We start from the raw sequence: 20,938 nt of genomic DNA, 5'->3' as shown, positions 1-20,938 counted from the left end.
AGTATCGTACTCGGGTGGGCAGTATTCAAAACGGAGCAATCCCGGTTTTATGATTTTAAACCGATTAATTTTAAAACTAGCATTTCAAAGTGATACAACTGTTAATGGTTGAAACGTCCATCATTTACAATTATGGTACAATTTAATGATAATATAATTGCTTGGATACACGTCCATCACGCATAATCACAATATCAAGAGATTTCACGATCATTTGGCGTAAAAAAATTGTAAATACAAAATCTAAACGTAAATTTTGAAACAAAAACTAATGCCATTTATAGTATATGGTTTGTTTTTATAAATATATTGTAACGGATTGGCAATATTGAAATAGGCGGTACATATTGTTGTACAACATGTGTCTGACTGTATACAATGGAAAACTTACAAACAATATTTATTAAGAGAAAACTGACATTAAGAGAAAACTGACATAATCTTTACAACAATTATACATACAATCTCAGTAAATTGTCATTTTAAAATGATTTAAAAACACTTTACATGAATTGAAATAAAATGAAAAATAAAAACAATACAACTAAAATAGACATATTTTTGTAAACGTACTAAAATTGCACATAAAACCAATGCTTATATTTCGCGTTCATATTACAAATAGCTATCAAATAGCTTATTTTAATACACACATGAACGTTTAGCTAAAATTACTATGTTGAACGGGGAACGGTTTTTCATAGCCACCTCTTCTATTGTTGTTTTTTGTCCATAATTGCAAAACGTAATTGCATTATATATCTCTTAAAGCATAAATTATACATAAGTATTAATAGCAATTACGGCAAAATGAGGGTGGGGTATATAAGTTGATCTAGCTAAAAAGAGCGCATCTTATCTCTGAGGTAATACACAAAAACTAGTGTATTAGGCTTTTCTGAGAATTTCGTCTTAGTTCGACAAACTAATACACTATACTAATCGCCCTGGTTTGCATTGTAACGAATGTGTCTCTTTCACACAAAACTGTTGAACGTGTCACCGAAAAAAGTAATACCATAATCATATATACATGGTAATATACATGGTATTACCCTGGAAAAGTCAGTTAATGCAAACGTCTAATTTGTTTATGAAACTTATGCAATATTTAACAAAGACTACTTTTAAATGCAATACACATTTTGATAAGTCTTTCGAGTATTTTTCTATTACAAAAATCATTTTCTACTAATAATGTGGTTCACGGTGACAAAAATCATACATAGGACGGCCCAAACGCAAACAAAAATGATCCACAAATAACCGCGGAACGGAGATCGATGCACGTTTTCAACGGCCATCGAAGGTGCCGTCTGACGTCTGGCGTAAAACACCAGCAAAGCCGGGATGATATACTGGATACCAGCCCCTGCATAGGAGCCGGTAATTCCGACTAGGAACTCGACTTTGTTGGTCGCAAGAGCAATTCCAAACGGAGGAATGAGCGCAACCAAGGGAAAGACTATTCGGTCCACGAAGAAAGTGTACGGCCTTTTTTCATTGTAACATACCGCTTTCAGATTGTTCCGTAATGTAATGGAGATGATAGGAAAATTTGTGCTAAGCGTGAATACGGGAAATAAGGCGAGAAAGTATTGTATGAATTTCACGCGGGTTATGGATTTCGATTCGTCGCATGCATCAGGCTGAAAGAAGTTCAGCGTGTAAAGATCGTCTATCTCCTGGAAAGCATAAATACCCGTAAACGAGACAAGAACGTAAAAAAGGAGGATCAACAGATAGTCCGCTGCCAGCAAATTGTACAGCTTGGACTTGTTTCTAATGGGGGTTATGAGCGAAGGCAGCGAGTGGTGACACATGAATGCGTACACACAGACGCCGAACAGATTGGGTACACCGCCAATGGTCGCCACGGATGGGTGACCTTGACCTTGCTTCTTGGAGATGCGTATCACGGCAAGCACTATCATCATTCCGAACGCTGAAAACAGATAAAATATTATTTGCGGTCTGTGATAAGCATACACGAAACTGTTTGATAATTTACTGCTATTGCAGTGTTGTGTTGTTGTTGTTGTTATTTTATTGTTGTTTTTATGTTCTTGTGGGTTTTGTTTTCTTGGGTAAGGAGTATTCCTTTAATGTGAGAAAATCAAATTTTACCATTTGCAATCTAAGTTAATACGCAGCCTTTACGTATGGGTTGCTAATATTGGCTTAAATGCTTGATTTATTACATTATTACACTAACTCATTAAGCTTTAAACTACCGATTTAGTTTCTAAAAAGAGTTCAAACCGTTTGAATAACTCTTATAGGTATAATTGTTTAACTAAGTTAACATAATCAGAAGACTGCTTTCAAATATCCCAACGGATTATGACTCACCAATCCAACGTGACAGCGAGGTCAAGTACTGAAGGTATTTGGTCTTCTGAACATTGAAGAACGTAAATCCGCCAAGTAGAACGAAGAACCCGGCCTGCATTGACAAAAAAAGATTACAGAATTTGCGTAAAAAACGAAATATGACAGTCTTAATACTTAATGTCTTTCATGAAATGAGTCAAAGTACAATATTCAAAGCAGAAACAGATGAAAAACAAAAGTGGAGGCCATACGTCCGGCAGTGGGCGAAAAAGACTTTAAACAAACAAACATGCATACAAACAAACAGTCTTGAACTCTGTCAACAATAATAGGCAGTACATATCCTACCTGTCAATATGTAAAAAGTAAAGGAACACACGGATTTATTAAAGTAAGGACCGTCGGAAGAGAAAGGACATTGGCGTCTTTTATAAGGAAGCATTATATACGGATCCTAATTACATCAGCTTGATGGATTTCGGTCTGAGGAACAGATACGTCTGTAGCTCAGTATAAAAACATACAGATTCTTGTCTGTACAAATATACAGGGAAATTTTATATAGTGTTAGACCAAATTGAGAAATATAGCCGTCTTGAACTTGCCTTTAAGTAAGATTAATATGTTCTATCGCAATGTGGAACATGGGAAAACATAGACATTAAAAATTATGAAATACTAGTATTACTAAAATATTACAATTTTACAGCAAGTAGTCCCAATGGAAGATAGATTGCAGAAATTGTCAAAATGATATAATTGTAGATATTGTGGATCTGACAGTTATAAATTCTATTTCTTTTTAACTTAATTCCGTGTGAAATAAGGTAAATGTAATTATATATATAGCGAGTACAACTTTTATGACAGTATCTGCACAGGAAAAAAACGGAAACTTAAATATAAAAAAAATCTTAAATACAAAATTGGTACACACATATGGTATACACTAAAATATAGAGGAGAGCAGTTAAAAGCTAGGCATCGCATGTAGAACAGTTGTGAGCAAATTTACCCTCGTTCGTTCATCGGTTGCAAACATCGCAAACAATTACCTTGGTCTTCATGCATGTATAGCAAGTTTGATAACAATCCATTCAGGCGTAGATATAAATTCGTTGACAACTACATATTTTTTTAATCTGAGAGATGAGTAACCATGTATTTTGTAAAGTAAACTTGTTTAACCCCTCTCGAAACCATAGGCCATAATATTTATTATAATAACTATGTTTTAGAAATTTTAGATAAAAAAGAGACATAACGTTAGAAATTTGATCAAATGATACTAGTAATACAAAAATTTGCATGCAAAAAATCATAGCATATGGGGAAAAAACATGCAAGTTTTAAAGTTGCACTTTGAATAATGTGTCAGTACTTCGTCGAAAAAGAATGTTTCTAATGCAGACGGACGCACAATCGTCCAGCTTGAATCCAGTAAACCCACATAATTAAAATTCGGTGCGGCCTTGCGGGGATATCACAAGCAAACATACCCAATATAACGTTTGGCTTACAATTATAGTGTTTATCTTGAGCATCCAAAGGCTACAAAAAACGTTCCAAACGAAATGCAATTTATATCATAATGTGTCTGCTGCTACTGTATAAATATCAGAAAGCTATGCAATTCACAGCCAAAAAACTACAAAAATATATTTATTAAGCGTTAAAAAGACGGATAGCTCTCTAGAGAACCTACAAGTACAATTACAGCTTGCATCGATTCATAGTTTGCAGACAACGCTAGGGAAGGCATTAAAGGCGCTTCCATTCACACACAAACTATGGTTACCATAGTGAAGTAGGTGTAGTTTTCGCCTGGCGACAGTCGGTATAATCCAAACTCAAAAGCGTTTTAAGGATCTTTGAAACGGCAACAGAAACTGCTTGTTCATAAAAAAGACTTTATAGCGTCTCTATAAGCCTACGGCTTCCTCGAAACTCGAGCTACATCAAGTGTTTGCCGTCGAACATTAAATGTGAATACCCAACACATTTATTTTGTTAGCATGTTATACTAACACGTGTCTCTACAACTAACACTGAATGTTGTGTCCATCAAGTCTTCGGACAAAGGCGGCTTCTTCACATGCAAGCTCAACGGACATTAATTTTTAAAATGCACTAAATACAGCCTACATAATGTGCGCGGGTTTTGTTAAAAACGTAAGTCTAACAGTAAACTCTAACACAAGTATATGGATGAAAAGCGGCAAGCTCAAATACAAGTCTAAAATAAACATTAGCAAATACAGCAAGAAACTTTGTTAGAGTTTAATATGAAGTATGTGATCGAAATTACGCGAAGGTAAATTTTGAATTGAGGTCCAACATATTATCTGTTTCATATACGCGTGCAGCACTTTCTTCGTCTTCAGCATTAAGTCCACAGCTGCAACTTCTCAACTTATCGTGTTTCACTGGAAACTGGCCTTTATGCATATGACCTTTACCCGTTAAAATGGGAATAAACGTCAAATAATTTCGACGTCTGGGAAAACTGTTATTTTTTTTATTAATAATTTTTGTATAATTATTGATAAAACTTACATATTATGGGTATTTCTTTGCAACAACCAAATCATGTATATGATATTACAACTACCGATGTCTAAGTTTCTACAATGAACACATTTATTTGATTTATATTTAAAATCTGACAGTAAAACCATCGTTTGGTATTGGGGAAAATGTACTTCTTACCATTGGAAACATGAAAATAACAATAACGGCTAAAAATCGGCAAAAATATTACAAATTACAATGACTCAGTATTGATCATAACTCGATGTAAATATTCCCCACGGCATTCCAATAATTCAATTCCGTGCTTAGACAAGACGAGAGTCTTTATCAAAATTAATTTGTCTTAAGGGAACGCCATCCTGCAAAAATTAACAGTGTCACATTATAACGGACTAGCAAATCATTTGAACATTTGTTAACATTCCGCAGTCACGATCCTGCAGTTGTCGCACTCTTGAGTATTAAACTGAGCTGCAAATGGTAGATTTATACTTTCCACGTAGTTATAATATGCAAAACTAAAAACAAGAACAAGAAAATCCACATTTGTAAAGCTTCGGACATGAAGCAGATAAAAATGGCATTGACTTTGCTGACTATTTTATACTTCTTACAATGGGAAACATTTAATGCAATCGTGCAAAATTAAAGAACATGTATGCGTACCGTATTGCCCGATGTAATAATAAAATATAATAATCCGTACAAACTCGAATTGCCCCTAAAAATGACATGCCCATCCATTTCGTTTGTTTAGAGCATTTTACGATTTCCGAGTCATCAGATACTAATTTACAATTTCTCAGACATCAAAAACTGATTAACCATTTCCCATATATACGACAAACATTAAACAAAATTCTGTACAATTTGCAATATCCTCTCATGTATCCGGAACTCAATTTCAGTATTCCATACATCCGGTAATCATTTACTATTCTAGTTAATCCTACACTTATGAGCAGTTATCATTATTCATGTACACTTTATCCCATAAAACCGGTACTGACAACACATATAACCGGTTCTGACCACCCATATAACTAGTTCTGACCACACATATAACCGGTACTGACCACATATATAACCGGTAATGATCACACAATTAACAGGTACTGACCAAACATATAACCGGTACTGACCACACATATAACCGGTACTTACCACACATATAACCGGTACTGACCACCCATATAACCGGTACTGACCACACATATAACCGGTTCTGATCACACATATAGCCGGCACTGACCACACATATAACCGGAACTGACCACACATAGAACAGGTACTGACTACACATATAACCGCTACTGACCACACATATAACCGGCACTGACCACACATATAACCGCTACTGACCACACATATAACCGCTACTGACAACACATATAACCGGCACTGACCACACATATAACCGCTACTGACCACACAGTATAACCGGTACTGACCACACAATTACCGGTATTGACCACATATATAACCGGTACTGACCACACATATCCTGTACATGCCCATCCGTGTGAGATGGGAGGAGTTCCAGCAAGGGTCGCTGTCAGCGAGGACCGTACTGTTACCGCAATCGCTGCTGTTGATGGTCGGCACGTTGTATGTACTGAAATAAAACATCGTATTTTAAGAATTATGCTATTTAATGGCGACAATTGCGTTTAAATAGAAATTGTGGCAAAAAACAATTGCGAAAACTTTTGAGGCGAATTTAAGTGGTGACAACTATTTTCGAGCAAGTAAAGCTAAGTTGTTTAGTGACATGGGCATTTGCAAACTGCTCCTGTCAGATAGTAAAATAGCTATTGCACTTATATAGAACTTGAAACAGCTAGAGTGATTTAAACTTTTTAACATATTAGCCAGCATTTGTAAGTTTCACCTGGATATTTTGATGCTATTTCTCGCAACACTATCGTTTGCCAAAAAGGGCAGATTTGAAACATTAGTGTCCAAGAGACATACTTGAAGATTAACAATATTGGTTAAGTTTCATGACGTAAAAGCTTATCGATCTTGTTATCGAATCTGACTTCGTAGTCTCGGGGTCCGTATTGTTTTGCGCAATGTGTCTTCTGCTTGGGTTTCCGGTGTTAACTACAAGTCTGCCTTACGTTTCCATACGACAAACAGATACAACACTGAAGTTGTGTCAATATTTCAAAGTGAAAGAACGTAGAATGAAAAGTACATAGTGTCATTATTTTATCGATTCGTCCGGTAGATGGTTCAATGAAGATAGTGCAATGGTTAGTAGAAAATCTCATTTTGTGAATAATCGATTGCTGAAAAAGACCTTGACATTATGAGTATAATATTGTAAAAAGGCAATGTTGTAGGGAGTATATTGCGCTAGCAGAAGTTTAAAATATAAAAAAAAACATAAAACTTATTTTTGGTACATATTCCTGTTCACATGTCCTTGATTAAACAGTCAGTATAAAATTATTATTTTTTTGAATCGATATACAGCGACAATATGCAAATTGATTTAAATTGCTAGAAGTTCACAACCAAAGATACAAATATAACAAGTGACAAAATGCAGTGTGGATATATTCACGACCTTAGACATATGTGTAGGCATTCAAACCATAATACTCAATGTCTAGAACCTTGCAAATCACTTTATTTTATGGAAGGGCATTCATACTTTGGATATTTTGCCAAATGTAAGATTATAACGTTTTGTTTGTTTATTACATAAAGCATGTTAATAACCACTAATTGATATTACTGAATAGATAAAAAAATATGCATCTTCATATACGTTAAAGCATTTATTCCAAACACAAGAAAAACTCAACTGCTAAGTTTTATTAGTCCTCAACCTTGGATATGAATATAGACCGAGTTATTAGTTCACTACATTGGATAAGACTATTAAATATTTTAAACTGCCATTTTGATCAGTTAACGCCCTTAGATAAGACTCAAACATATGTTTTATTTGCCGATATTTATTAGTTCACAACCTTAGATACAACTAAACCATGAGTCAAAAAGATCATGACCTTGGAAACTACTTACTAATCTATGTTAAAAGTGCACATTTTTCCAGGCATGTAATGCATTATACCCTTAATAAAACATTTTGCAGATTTAAATTAGTTCTCTTGTTTTTCTCAGCCATTCTTAATACTTACTGTCATTATGCCTCCAACATTTTGTGATTAAGTAAATAATTGTGTTAATGTCTTACAGTTAACTGTCTCGCAAGCAATAAACAAGATTTATTCTTTGATAGGTGTTGGCAGTTTCTAAAATGAACGCACATGTTCACCCATATTTGCACAGAAGTTTGTTCGCACTTAAATACTAAGTCTATGATGTGCATGTGCACTTTGTTGTTTCAAAGTCAATCTTAGTGAATACAATAAGCTGTATTTATTAAAAACACACAATGTTTTTCAACAGACCGGAACCATTTTTTAAATCGTCCAAGATATCATTGGGACATATTTTCTGACAAATTTTCATGAATGTCCGACAATAAATGTGGCCGCTACAGTGTTAACAAGGCAAATATTCATGACGCAAAACAGAAGACAGACAATTTACAAAAGGTGATCACAAAAGTTCAGCATGAGCAAAAAATATTATGCTCATAAAGATTGTCACCATGTTTGAAGATGATATAATTAAAACGAATTGGGTAAACTAAAGCAAGATATTATAACAACATTTGTACTCAGAAAGTGTCATTCACATTGAACTTAAAATGTGACTAAAAGTATTCACAATGTTTCACTATAAACAACTGTGGATATACATAAAAGCTACCACCACCCCTGAAAGCCTTGTTTTTAATCAAACAAAAACTATTTTCAGACTAACCTTGCATTTATATTTCAAATTAAAAAGTCAATAAATCCGTTTTAAAACACAAATTTTTGATAATCACACAACACATTCAGACCTCATCAATAAACTGGCATCATTTTCCAACTCGTTCAAGATATTTTTGGGATGAATCTACTGACCAAGTTTCATGAAGATTGGACAATAAATGTGGCCTCTATAGTGTTAACAAGCTTTTACTAAAGCCATATATAAAGCCATATAAGGAAAAATGCCCCGCCCCTTGGCAGCCATGTTTTTCAAGCAAACGTAACCATTTTCGGACTCATTCGAGATATCATTGAGACCAATCTTCTGACCAAGTTTCATGAAGATCGGAAAATAATTGTTGCCTCTAGAGTGTTAACAAGGCAAATGTTCACGCCGCACAACGGATGACGGACAAAAGGCGATCACAAAAGCTCACCATGAGCACATTGTGCTCAGGTGAGCTAAAAATGTTTCAGATTTGCAAATGTTGATGTTATTATGATATTTGCGAGGAAACATTACTATTGAATATTTACCATTCTCTAAAATATCCATATTATAATATAATTATATTATATGCCTCTTATGACGATTTAAAAACCTGAAAATTATAAAGCGTTGCAACGCGAAACGATTGAATAATTGGAGAGTTCTGTTGTTATCGTTGTATTTTGTGGCATTACGAGGATTGCTTACATAACGTATCAACTACACCACCCACTGTATGAGCACGGAAGGCAGAGTGGTTTAAGTGCTAGACTTTACTCCAAGGGTCAGTGGTTCGAGCCCAATTTGAATAAAACTTTCTTTATTTATTGTATTCTTGTTTTATACTGAAGCTATTTAGTTCCAATGTTTACATTTATAAATTTAAAGCATTTAATGACAAACTTTAATACATGCCAAAATATATGAAAAGGTCCCTTTAAATCATATGACAGGGAATTCTTGTAACACTTAACTTTGATTGCCTTATTTATTTATTTTTAAATCACAACAAATATCATACTAAATATTATTTAATCAAGGTGGGAAAGGTCTCAAACGAATAATATTTAAAAAATGCAAATCATTAGAATAACCTTTGGAAAGTTAATAATATAAGTTTGGCCTAAGTTTCAAGGTGTTTTATAAAAGATCTTATGAACAATAAAGTCACAGAGAGTTTTCTGCTCATAAAAAGACATTCAATACAAATGTGTTCCAAAAATAATAGAAATAATATAGGATAATAAACATGAAAGAGCTCAAGGAAATGAACTGAATTAAAAATAAATACCAATCATTAATGTTGTGGCTGCGCATGTATCCCGATTTAAATATTGTACAACTGTTCAAATTTGTCGCAAATTGTTTGGTAAGACGGGATCTTGATTTAAATCTACATTAACCTGTTACCACTCAGATACGCATTTTGACGCGCTTATAATCACTTAGAAACTAAAAATTAATTGCAGACTTTTCTTTCGATATTCTAGTTGTAAAGTCTTCATTTCTATCCCTGAGATACTTATGAGCAACAAACAGCATAAAATCTGAACAGACTGCAAGTTATTACATCAGCCAGATTAGCGTTGTATCAATGTATAACACGCATCAACTGTTTAAATTGAAATTTTGAGGCAAAAAAACTGCGCGCTATACATGGTTCTCTTGATAGCCACTTTCACTTTGTTCCTGGTCAGGAAAGGGTTAAGTCATTGGCCCTGTACGTACCATGAAATATCTCGTAACGTCTTGGGCACGGCTGCTCCGTAGATTGCAAGATCGCCGTACAGATATATGGCAATACAGATGTTGAAAAACAAGATCCCCGCTCTGTTGAAAAACATTCCCGCCATTTGTCCCTGACAAACAAAAAACATATATTTTGAAAATAGCATTCACTTATTTGATAATTCATGTCCAGCTTGTAGACTGTATAAGCCTGAATGCAGTACATGCTATAAAAATTCACATACCTCATCTTATGCATGTACCGTAAATGCGTTAAATAGCGGTTCATGTTTATTATGTTATTTCGCCCCCTTATTGCAAAAAGGTACCATCTGACATTTTTGCACCAATTGGGCGATTTGTCCTTTTTTATTACATTAGCATTTTAAAACCCCATATAGTATCCAAGCAAATCCAACAAAGAGACTGGAATAATTAAAATAGTTTTTGCACTAATTTCACTGAGTTGTGTCCGCTTTAATTTGACACAGCCAATCAACAACAACATAATTCATTTATAACCATTGACAAAGCAGAAAATATATCAGTCTCGGCTAAATTAAATTTGCACATTCCCCATGCGTAACAATACCAAAGTTGCTAGAATCACCCCCAAAGAATACATGTAGCTGTATTGAAAAAATTCATAACGCTTACCAGTTCAGTTCTTTCTGTGATTTCAAAGGGATTTGACGTGCCAATATTCACTGAAATATAAAATTTTGATTATAAAAGATGATTCATCAAAGAAGCTTTTGAATAATATTTGTTCTGACATCCTTTCTTTTTAGCACGTAATTTATTGGCATAGCTTTTCATATTAGCGCAATTTTATCTACTTATAATACCGACAACACATTTTGATGCTGTTCTTGCTGATGCTTCTTAAACTGATGATTTTGTCATATGATAATGATTATGTTGTTTACTAAGATTATAATAATGATTATTATTGTGATGTAAATGTTTTGATTTTTTATAACCAACATACAAAATTGTAATTTCGTTTAATAAAAAAATATGGAATTTGTTTGATAAATTCAGACGAATTTTATTTTTAATTTTATAATATCAAAGCTATAACAAAATAGTTTTGAATGACTCACATTTCCGTTGTGCATTTATTGAACAAATAAACAGGCTCTTCAAAAAGTACATACTTCATATACAAGGACATTTATTCAAATCGCCATTACAATTATGTTCATGGTCTCCTACCACATCAAAACAAGAAATTCATAACCAAGCATCTATCGTACAATCTCCGAATCTGACAAGACTGTCCATAGAATGTGTGTTACAGCATATCCAAACGTTCGGAAAATGCATAATCAGACAATATTTGGACGTATCAGATTTCTTGATTCCAGATTTCTCGACCCAGACCAAGATCACAATTTGAATACTGTAACGTCATTCATATTTGTGGGCATGAAAAAATTGTGTGCTTTGAACAAAAGAAATGTTTTTGTGGACATGTAAATGTGTTGGGAATTTCTTAATTTAAATAAAAAGAGGAATTTGCGTAAATCATTTTCCAATATGTCCGTGTTTAATTCGGGCGTCAGTATATCCACGAAATCAACGAAAAATAATTTTCCACAAACAAGAATGATTTTGCAGTTATGCATTTACACACAAAACTTACTCAGGGGTTAATGTCCTGCAACTTAATTAAGCAGGAAATAGAAATACTTATGTTCTTGAAAATGGTGGATACATTGCAAAAACCTTATGTTCAAGAAATGCTTCCTTAAACAACCTTCATCAAATAGATAAGAAATAAATTAGAAGAAATTTGTTGTTGTTTTTACTAAATGAAGATTTTTGTATTCAAAAAAAAATAACAGTTATCTTTTTTACCATAAGATAACAGACTGCATGTAATAAAGTAAAAACACTTGATATGAGGAAAGTTAAACAACATATCAAATTGAAATTAGATTGTAAATGTGCAACTATTTCCAAATACATTGGATTGGGGGCACACTAAGTCAAAAATGTTATTATGTTATTAGGGTAAAGGAATTTAAATCTGAAAATAATTTATTCGATTAAAAGCATTATTGCATAAAACAGAGCATATTTATATTTTGCAGTGTAAGTTACATAATTTATGGTCATTTTTGTTGTTGTTGTTTTTATTTGCATATATTTGCATAAAACTAGAAACACTTTTGCATAAATTTAACTCTTGCTTTAGTTTTCTGTGTAATTTCTTCAATAGTTAATGCACCTTAACATTTTACTGCCTGTATTACTGACCTGTATTATAACAATCAATTATCACTCCTTACTTTAGTAAAAACTCTATTCTCACAGGGCCGATACTAGGGTTGTATTAGAAATATACGAGCCATAATACGGAGGTCAGCAGGTTAATATGCAGGTTATGAAGTGTTTGGATTTTCAGTGACAAAGGTGAATTAAGAGCAGTAGATAAAAAGTAAACAATTCTTTTTTCTTCGGCTTTGAGTGCGTAAAGTACATTTTTGCTAAGTCAACGAATGACTACGAAGACATATTTTTGTGTGTTCAAATATGTGTAGTATTTATAAAGTATATGAAAACTTTAAGCTGAAAATGTATAAATTAATCAAAGAAATGTGACCATGCCAGGAAAGAAGATGTAACATCGTTAAACAATTAATTGAGTTGGTTTTGACGAACTTTGAAAGACAGGTACGCATCAAAGCTATCTATGCACACAATTGCACAAAAATATCTCTATCCAAATTAAAAATTGGACTGTATCAGCCGAATTCAGCCTGTATTGTACCTACACAAACAATTTCAGGACAATGTATCATCCCATCTGATATTATTGAGTGCACACTTTGTTAGTTATTTTAAGCAACAGTGACCTTGATCTCAACCCAGCTGGCCAATGCTTAATCTGCCTGGCAGCTAGATATAGTGGTTGTTGACCTAATACGTTTACTAGAAGTTCCTTAGAATTAAACGTACAATAAGGGGCACAACTCTTCTTATATAGAAGTCAGAGTTATGAGCCTTGATGATGATTCCAAAGACGTGTGTGAAGTTCCATTTGGATATATCTAGTAGTTAATAAGATATGTGCTTGATGCACGCAAACTTTAACATGAATTTAAATATCTCATGCAAACCTTAACCTGAAGTTTACAAAGTATCAAATGGTGCATAATCAAGCTTAAAAGTGTGTCAAATGTATAGGTCTTGTTCAGTGAATGTTTATTAAGATCCTGACAAACAACGCTGCATTTCAATATATGGTTGTAAATATAGACACATAGAGGTGCTGTATGCAAACCTGAACCCAATTTTTAAGTACAAAAAGAGGGCATAATACTGCTTAACCCTTTCCCACTCAGAAGCAAATTAAAAATGAAAGTGAAAGTGAGTAACTCGCAGTCTGTTCAGGTTTTAAAGCTGTTTGCTGCTCATCAGTATCAAGGTTTGGAGTTGAAGCCTTGATTAAAAACTTGAATCTAGTAAGATCTAGTAAGAAAGTTAAATGCAATTTAACTTTCTAAGGGACTACAAATGCGTGAAAATACGTGTCTAAGTGGTAAATGGTTAATTACAGGCCAGAGTTATGGATCTTATTCAGTGACAACACACAAAGAGTAAACACATCTGTTAAGTTTCATTTCAATCCCTGTTGCGGAAAAAAATATGGGGAAGTTCCACGATTTTAGTGATTTTGAAGGCTTTGGGAAATGTTGTATACAAAAAAGAAGAAAAATGAGTTAAAATAGGGGATTTAGATCTAGTTAAGTGTGAAACATCAAATGAATTAACTTTACTTTGGCGATTTTAGGAGGGGGGCGTACGCTGTGTCCGCCTACCCTTGGATCCGCCTATGTTATGCGTACTTGGTCGTCTACGACGACGCCTAAATTTGGGCAAGTAGTATAGCTTGGACTATTTGGTGTATATAGATCCTTACATCCGTGCGCACAGAGGCTTTGTACCTGAAGTTCCAGCATTAAGTGTAGGAACGGGGTCCAGTAAAGGTTTTCTTTCATCTGTAACCTCATCGTCATTGATACTCTTCAACAAACAACACAAAAATGTTATCCCATCTTCCAATAGCAAATTAACAACTTTAAAATATCAGAATTCAGATTCTTTATTTAACCCTTTACCACTTAGAAACAAAGTGAAAATGGTTACGTGCAAACAGCACATAAATTAAATATTGTTTTCCCAGAGTGAGGCTCAACAGTTTCGTTGTTTAAGGGAAGGGAGATCATATAGATTGTACCTACCACTGATCTTACATGCTGACCACCCTTTAACACAGCATTTGCAACCCCCATGGCTTCTGTCACAAAGGTTACAGTGAGGAAGCTACAGACACACAAAACACTAGTAAGACAAAATAACAACATAATGGATGCATGTAGCCAGCCACTATTAATACTGAAGAGTCACAAGAAAATAAAAAAATCTTGAACGGGCTAGAAGTCATTGTAAGGGTGTTACATAGTTCAGTGTCCACCAGCAGATAGAGTATCATTTATCATAGCTCAAAGAAAAGTATGAACCTTCATTATGTGAAATACATGTACATGTATTTAAGTATCATTTTCCTAGTTAAAATCAATAAAAAAAAAATTAATATTTAAAACAAGAAACAGTCAGAGACGGCCTGAGACGGGTGATGCTCCCCAAAGGTTTTTTTGTCACAATATTGCACTATATATTCAGATTAAAGGAAACCTCTTGAGGGGCATAACTTTGGACAAAATAATACGATGGACGGTTTAGCAACTTAAAAATTTCAAAGGGCCATAACTCTCTAAATAAATCATCTAACCAGAACCCACAAATAACATGCGTATTTCCTCAAGGTAGTTAAGCTTTCCATAAAGCTTCATTGAATTCCAGTCAGTAGTTGGGGGGACAAGAATTGCACTGTATGTTCAGTTAATTGAAAAATTTCAAAGGGCCATAACTCTGTGAACAATCATCAGACCAGAACAGGCTGATAATATGCACATCTCCTCTTGGTAGTGAAGCTTCCCATAAAGTTTAATTGAATTCCGGTCATTAATTGCTGAGAAATAGCCCGGACAAAAATTGTGCACGGAGGGACACACGCACGGACAGACGAAGCGGCGACTATATGCTCCCCCCAAAAGTTTTGGGGGAGCATAATAAGAAATGTATGAAAATCCTGTATAAGAGTTTACCAACAAAAGCTGTCAGAGGACAGCGCACTCTACTATTTGAGTGCTTGACAGTATAACGTAAGCCATCATGGGGAAATTGTTCATATTCAATAATTTATTAGACGATCTTTCAAAAATAAAAAAGGAAAATAAAATCATTTATTTTTTGGGGGGGGGGGATTAAGAGGGGGTATAATGTGGGGTGTGGTCATTTATTAGATGATCTTTCAAAAATAAAAAAAAAGGAAAAATAAATTATTATTTTATTGGGGGGGGGGGGGGGTATTTTTTTAACCAAAATGTTCAATTATCTAAGTGTAAAAAGGGCCATTATTATGTCAAAATGCTTGATACAGTGGTCTGCTCTTGTTTATATGTTGGGGTCATGTTGGTAAAAAAGTATGCAACATATAAAAGCAATATGTCAAAGGATATAGGAAATATTTGGGGTAGTACGCAAACTTTAACATAGATTTATCAATAATATGCATATTCTAAGTATAAAAGGGGAAATAATTATAACAAAATGCTTGATAGAGTTGTCTGCTCTTGTTTATAGGTTGGGGTGATGTTGGTAAACAAGTATGCAAAATATGAAAGCAATATGTCAAGGGACAATGAAAATAAATGGGGTAGTACGAAAACTTAAACATTTGCTGCATATTCTAAATGGAAAAGGGGCCATAATTATGACAAAATGCTTGATAGAGTTGTCTGCTCTTGTTTATAGGTTGGGGTCATGTCGGTAAACAAGTATGCAAAATATGAAAGCAATATGTAATAGGACAAAGAAAATATTTGGGGTAGTACGAAAACTTTAACATTTGCACGCTAACGCTAACGCAGACGCTAACGCCGGGGTGAGTAGGATAGCTCCACTATTTATATTTTATTTATAATAGTCGAGCTAAAAAGACCCTACAACTTAAAATGTACTTGCAACAGACTTATAAAGTAGTTTATGGTTTAAAAAAAAAAACTTGGTGAATATTTTCTCTTTTGGCGGTGGTGCAACATGATATTTCTGTATTTCTCTTTCAGATCTGACATTTACAGTTTGATTTACCACTGCAGCATATGTAGGTTGTAGACCAGAGGCAAAGATCTCAGGGGTTTTACTGTCCCCAAAAAAGTTTAGGCCACTTTGTTGCGAAGTAAGCGTCAGTTACTCTTACTTTATTATTAATGACAATTAAGAAACCTTACAGCTCAATTTATGTCACTGGCTTTATTGTAACCTTTATTACTTTGATTTCCTATATTTACCCAATTTACAAGAAGTAACTTCATAAGTCTTAATATGGTTTATTTTTATATAAATAACATGTTTACTATATGATAAACAACACATCACAGGTGCTCAAAATAATCAAATAAAGTGAACATTAATACTGTAAAAACTTCTAACTGCCAGCACCCACCTCATAAATGACAGTATGATTATGGTACAGCACCCACCTCATAAATGACAGTATGATTATGGTAATCAGACTCAGCAGCCAGCCTGCCTCGGAGAAAGCTTTCGGCATTGTGAGTGCGCCAGTACCGACAATGAGGTTGAACACATACATTAACCCCACCTGCAATGAAGATATAGTATCATTTTATTGCACATACATTGCAAACATTGTAAATTGTGTGTGAAGTGCAGCTTTTATAGGTATTTTAATCAAGGAAAATCAGTATTAAAAAAAATGAATAGATTTTTCTTTCATAATGTTCCTTTGTATAGAGTTAAGAATCAACAATACCAAATGAATAAAAAAAAATTACCCAAGCTGAGTATGGGATCACATAACGACTTCATAAAATGTATGGTCCGTGCTCTGTGAAAAAGTGGTGTGTAAAGTGTCGTCCCAGAATAGCCTGCGCAGTATGCACAGGCTAATCAGGGATGACACTTTCCGCCTAAACTAGATTTTTGCTAAGAAGAGACTTTCTTGAAACAAAAAATATCAAAAAAGCTGAAACTGTCATCCTTGATTAGCCTGTGCAGCTTGCACAGTCTAATCTGGGACGACACTTTAAGCACATGCATTTAACCCCCTTTTCACAGAGCGTGGCTTAATTATGTTTAATGCTCCTTTGCTGATAATAATTATTTTACTACAGTTAAATTATCCTAAAGGAACTTGTTCACAGTTCGGTAAAATGACAAAATTGAAACAAAAATGCTTGAGATTTGCACATTTTTTGTAGTTATGTTATTTGCAAATAAACAATAATACTGAACATATATCATGCTAAAAAATATCCATTGTATGCATCTTTTGATGATTTAAAAACCTGACAATAATAAAATGTTACAAACATTAAACGATTGATACTATGGAGAGTTTTGTTGTTATTGATATATTTTATGACAATGCATGGCTTGCTTATATAAACAATAAAATACTCAGTGCTCCAGCCAGCTTTTCAAAATAGAGGGGAGATTCCCCAAAAAGGGCACATTTTACGCGTAATTTTGGAAAATAGGGCATTTATTTATAAATATACTTAAGTATATACTTTGGTTATACTATATACTTATTAATTGTAAACACTAGTGCATTGGATGACTTCACCAATTGTATGCTGTTCCTCATTTTGTGTAATGAAATTACAATAAATATATTACTATCTACATTGGCGCTAAGGAAAACAACTTAGTAGCCAATTTCCTAACCGACTTGGGCTAGCATCCGACTACACGCATTAGAGATATGTAGATATCATATTTCTTTCCGGTGTGTGTGGGGGGAGGGGGGAATTTTGATGTTTTTTTTATCACCTATCATCATTGAACTGCATGTTAATCTTTCAGGTTCCATTTTCAGCATCAGTGGCCTTTTAGAAGAAAATGAAATGAAGAAAACATGAAATAAATTCAGGGGTTTCACTGGGTCAAAAAACGTGACTGTCAATACTTAAATTCAAATTCGTTGCTTTAAATAACTTTGAGCCAATGTTTGTCCACAATTTATAATATTAATTAAAACAAAAATCTATATTGACAAATTTAAAGTCTAAACAATGATCAATGTCACCATGAAGTAGCATCCAGTCTGGAGATTAAAATGACACATTGTTATTGTTAATACTAGGATATATTTATTTCACAACACGTTATTTCAACTAATGTCAACAACGTTGACAGTTTTGTTAGGTCGCGAAAATATATGACAATATCAACATTACATTTTACTTGCAGAGTGCTAAATCCTCCTTTCAAACAAGTTCTTTATTTGTTGAAATAACAACTGTCTGCCCCTATTCATGTTAAAATTCATCATGATTGAGGACAGACAGTGTTTTAAAGTTCAGAAATAAAATCCAAAACACAAATATGTTTTCCATGCCGTAATTTCGGACTAAAAATTAACCGCATATTCACATTAAAAAAAGATGATTAATTTTCAAATGTTAATAGGTATTTTGAATTGAAATCACTATTTTTGCAAACAAAAAATTATAGCCAAAGAATTCAGAAGTTTAAAATAATCAATAGTGCTGAGTTTGATTTCATTCGAGTGTGATTGTGCCTAACCAAGCGTGACCTCAGAGATAATCTTTCATAGCATGCTACTATCGTCTGCAACAAAAGGCTAATTAGTGATCTGATAACAAACCATGCCCTTGGGGCTTGTTTGTTCACAATGTGTTGACTTAATACACCCCAGGCAGTCATGTTATGTGTGTATTCATGTCGATGTTTCTGGCGATTTATACGGCCTGAAAGCAGGAATTAAGAGATCAAAAGGGCATTTGACAGAAAAATAGAGGGGCGCTTTTTAAGTGGGCAAATTTTAGAGGGGCGCAGCGCCCCTCTATTTATTGCTAGCTGGAGCACTGATACTCATTCTGTAACAATGGCTGAGAGCTTTAAGCTCTAGGGCTTTACACAAAGCGTCAGTGGTTAATTTGAACTCAGGTGATAACCTTTTTCTTTAATTTTATTCTTGTTTTATACTGGATTTTCTTAGTTCCAATGATTTAATTTTAAAGCATTTAAAAGCAAATTTCAAAACATGCCAAAATCAGTGAATTCCCTTGAAGAGATGCTGCTTCATGAACTAGAATCGTTTCCATCGCAACTAAGTATTATGGGTAAGAATTTGTGCTGACCTGTATAAAATTCAATATCTTTTAAAAGGAAACATTTGTGTATGGTTCAACTGTTTTATCTCTTAATAAAAGGTAATGTTGACTTAATTTGTGATAATTATTACGTTGCTAATGTTAATGTAAAAAATTTGGTAAAAATTTCAATCCTTTTCAAATATTCCTTGTTTATGTTTTCGTGTTGTTGTGTTTTTCGTCTTTAAACAGTTAGATACGAAAGGACATTTTCATCATACTGATTAAATCACAAAGTTTAAGTGTCAGCATCGTGATCATGACTCAGTGACTGACGATAATACATCGATAGCCTTCTTTTTACTCACCACACGGGAATATTGTGCTCCTGCTTCAGATATCCCTCCACCCGCCATCTTTAACTTTTCTGCACACAGAACGCTTTAAAATTAATTCTTTCTAAAGAACACTTACAAAATACACTTAGTTGTCATTGAAGATTTCTTTTAATTAAGCAAAATGAAACTGGCAAAAACTGAGCGAACAGTGTTTACATTGTGGCCTCCAAATCACATGATCACTCTTGGGCGCTCGCAGGTCGAACCGGTCACATTTACAAATGGTCAAACTTATTCCGGTCGCTTTTTAATCTTTGTGTACTACAATTTTCAACATAACATTGAATACCTTATATGAATAACATTTATATCAAATTTTGTTATTTGATTTAATTGAAGACAAACCTCGGCTTTTCATAAACAATAAAAGATTCGTCTGATATCAAAAGTTATCAAAAGAATGTCACCAACCTTATATTCCCTATACATCTGTTAAATGAGATTGAGAAAATTGACTTTAAAGAGAGTTGTGCGCATTTTGCGTTGTGAAAGAAAATTGTTTAAGTGCTCATTTTGAACATCTGCAAGATGGATGACATATGTTTATGTACCTAAGTCAATCTACCAGTGAATATCAGAATCTTTGAATCTACTATCTATGCTTTGCACAAGAAATCAAAGCGCTGAAGGCATTTCAGTTGTTCGCTCTTTGAACGTATTTAAAGCGGGTATATACGATTTTTTATATGTGTTTAATTGTAATATATTGATAAAATATGTTACAATAACACAAAATAGACAAGAAAAATTATACATTAAAGCTGAATTTCATAAAATGCAGCAAAGACAAATTAGCGCCCGAGCCGATTGTGACGTACATATTTTCCTACAATAACCGAAGCATTCGTCTTTGTATTAGGATCGGAGTTAGTGTTCGTGTGTCGTATGAATAGATATCGT

The 20,938-nt window shown here is 33.9% G+C and overlaps 1 protein-coding gene across 2 annotated transcripts; it reads right to left on the bottom strand.

Moving 5' to 3' along the window:
- Positions 1-272: 272 nt before the first annotated feature.
- On the bottom strand, positions 273-20,232 carry LOC127868135 (transmembrane protein 104-like). Of its 2 annotated transcripts, XM_052409756.1 has the most exons (9): positions 20,009-20,232; positions 17,040-17,161; positions 14,676-14,757; positions 14,379-14,457; positions 11,080-11,129; positions 10,423-10,553; positions 6,361-6,481; positions 2,353-2,446; positions 273-1,945 (listed from the first exon to the last, which is right to left on the bottom strand). In XM_052409756.1, exons 1-9 carry the CDS (start codon positions 20,054-20,056, stop codon positions 1,182-1,184), a joined length of 1,491 nt encoding a protein of 496 aa, XP_052265716.1. In that variant the 5' UTR covers positions 20,057-20,232; the 3' UTR covers positions 273-1,181. The 2 variants fall into 2 exon arrangements, with proteins under 2 accessions (XP_052265716.1, XP_052265717.1); XM_052409757.1 differs by lacking the exons at positions 17,040-17,161; positions 20,009-20,232 and adding an exon at positions 17,003-17,025.
- Between the last annotated feature and the right edge of the window lie 706 nt (positions 20,233-20,938).

Source organism: Dreissena polymorpha, chromosome 2 (assembly GCF_020536995.1).
Source record: "Dreissena polymorpha isolate Duluth1 chromosome 2, UMN_Dpol_1.0, whole genome shotgun sequence".
NCBI classification, from domain to species: domain Eukaryota; kingdom Metazoa; phylum Mollusca; class Bivalvia; order Myida; family Dreissenidae; genus Dreissena; species Dreissena polymorpha.
Note: the sequence above shows the minus strand (reverse complement) of the source record. Positions and strands in the feature narration are given on the sequence as shown.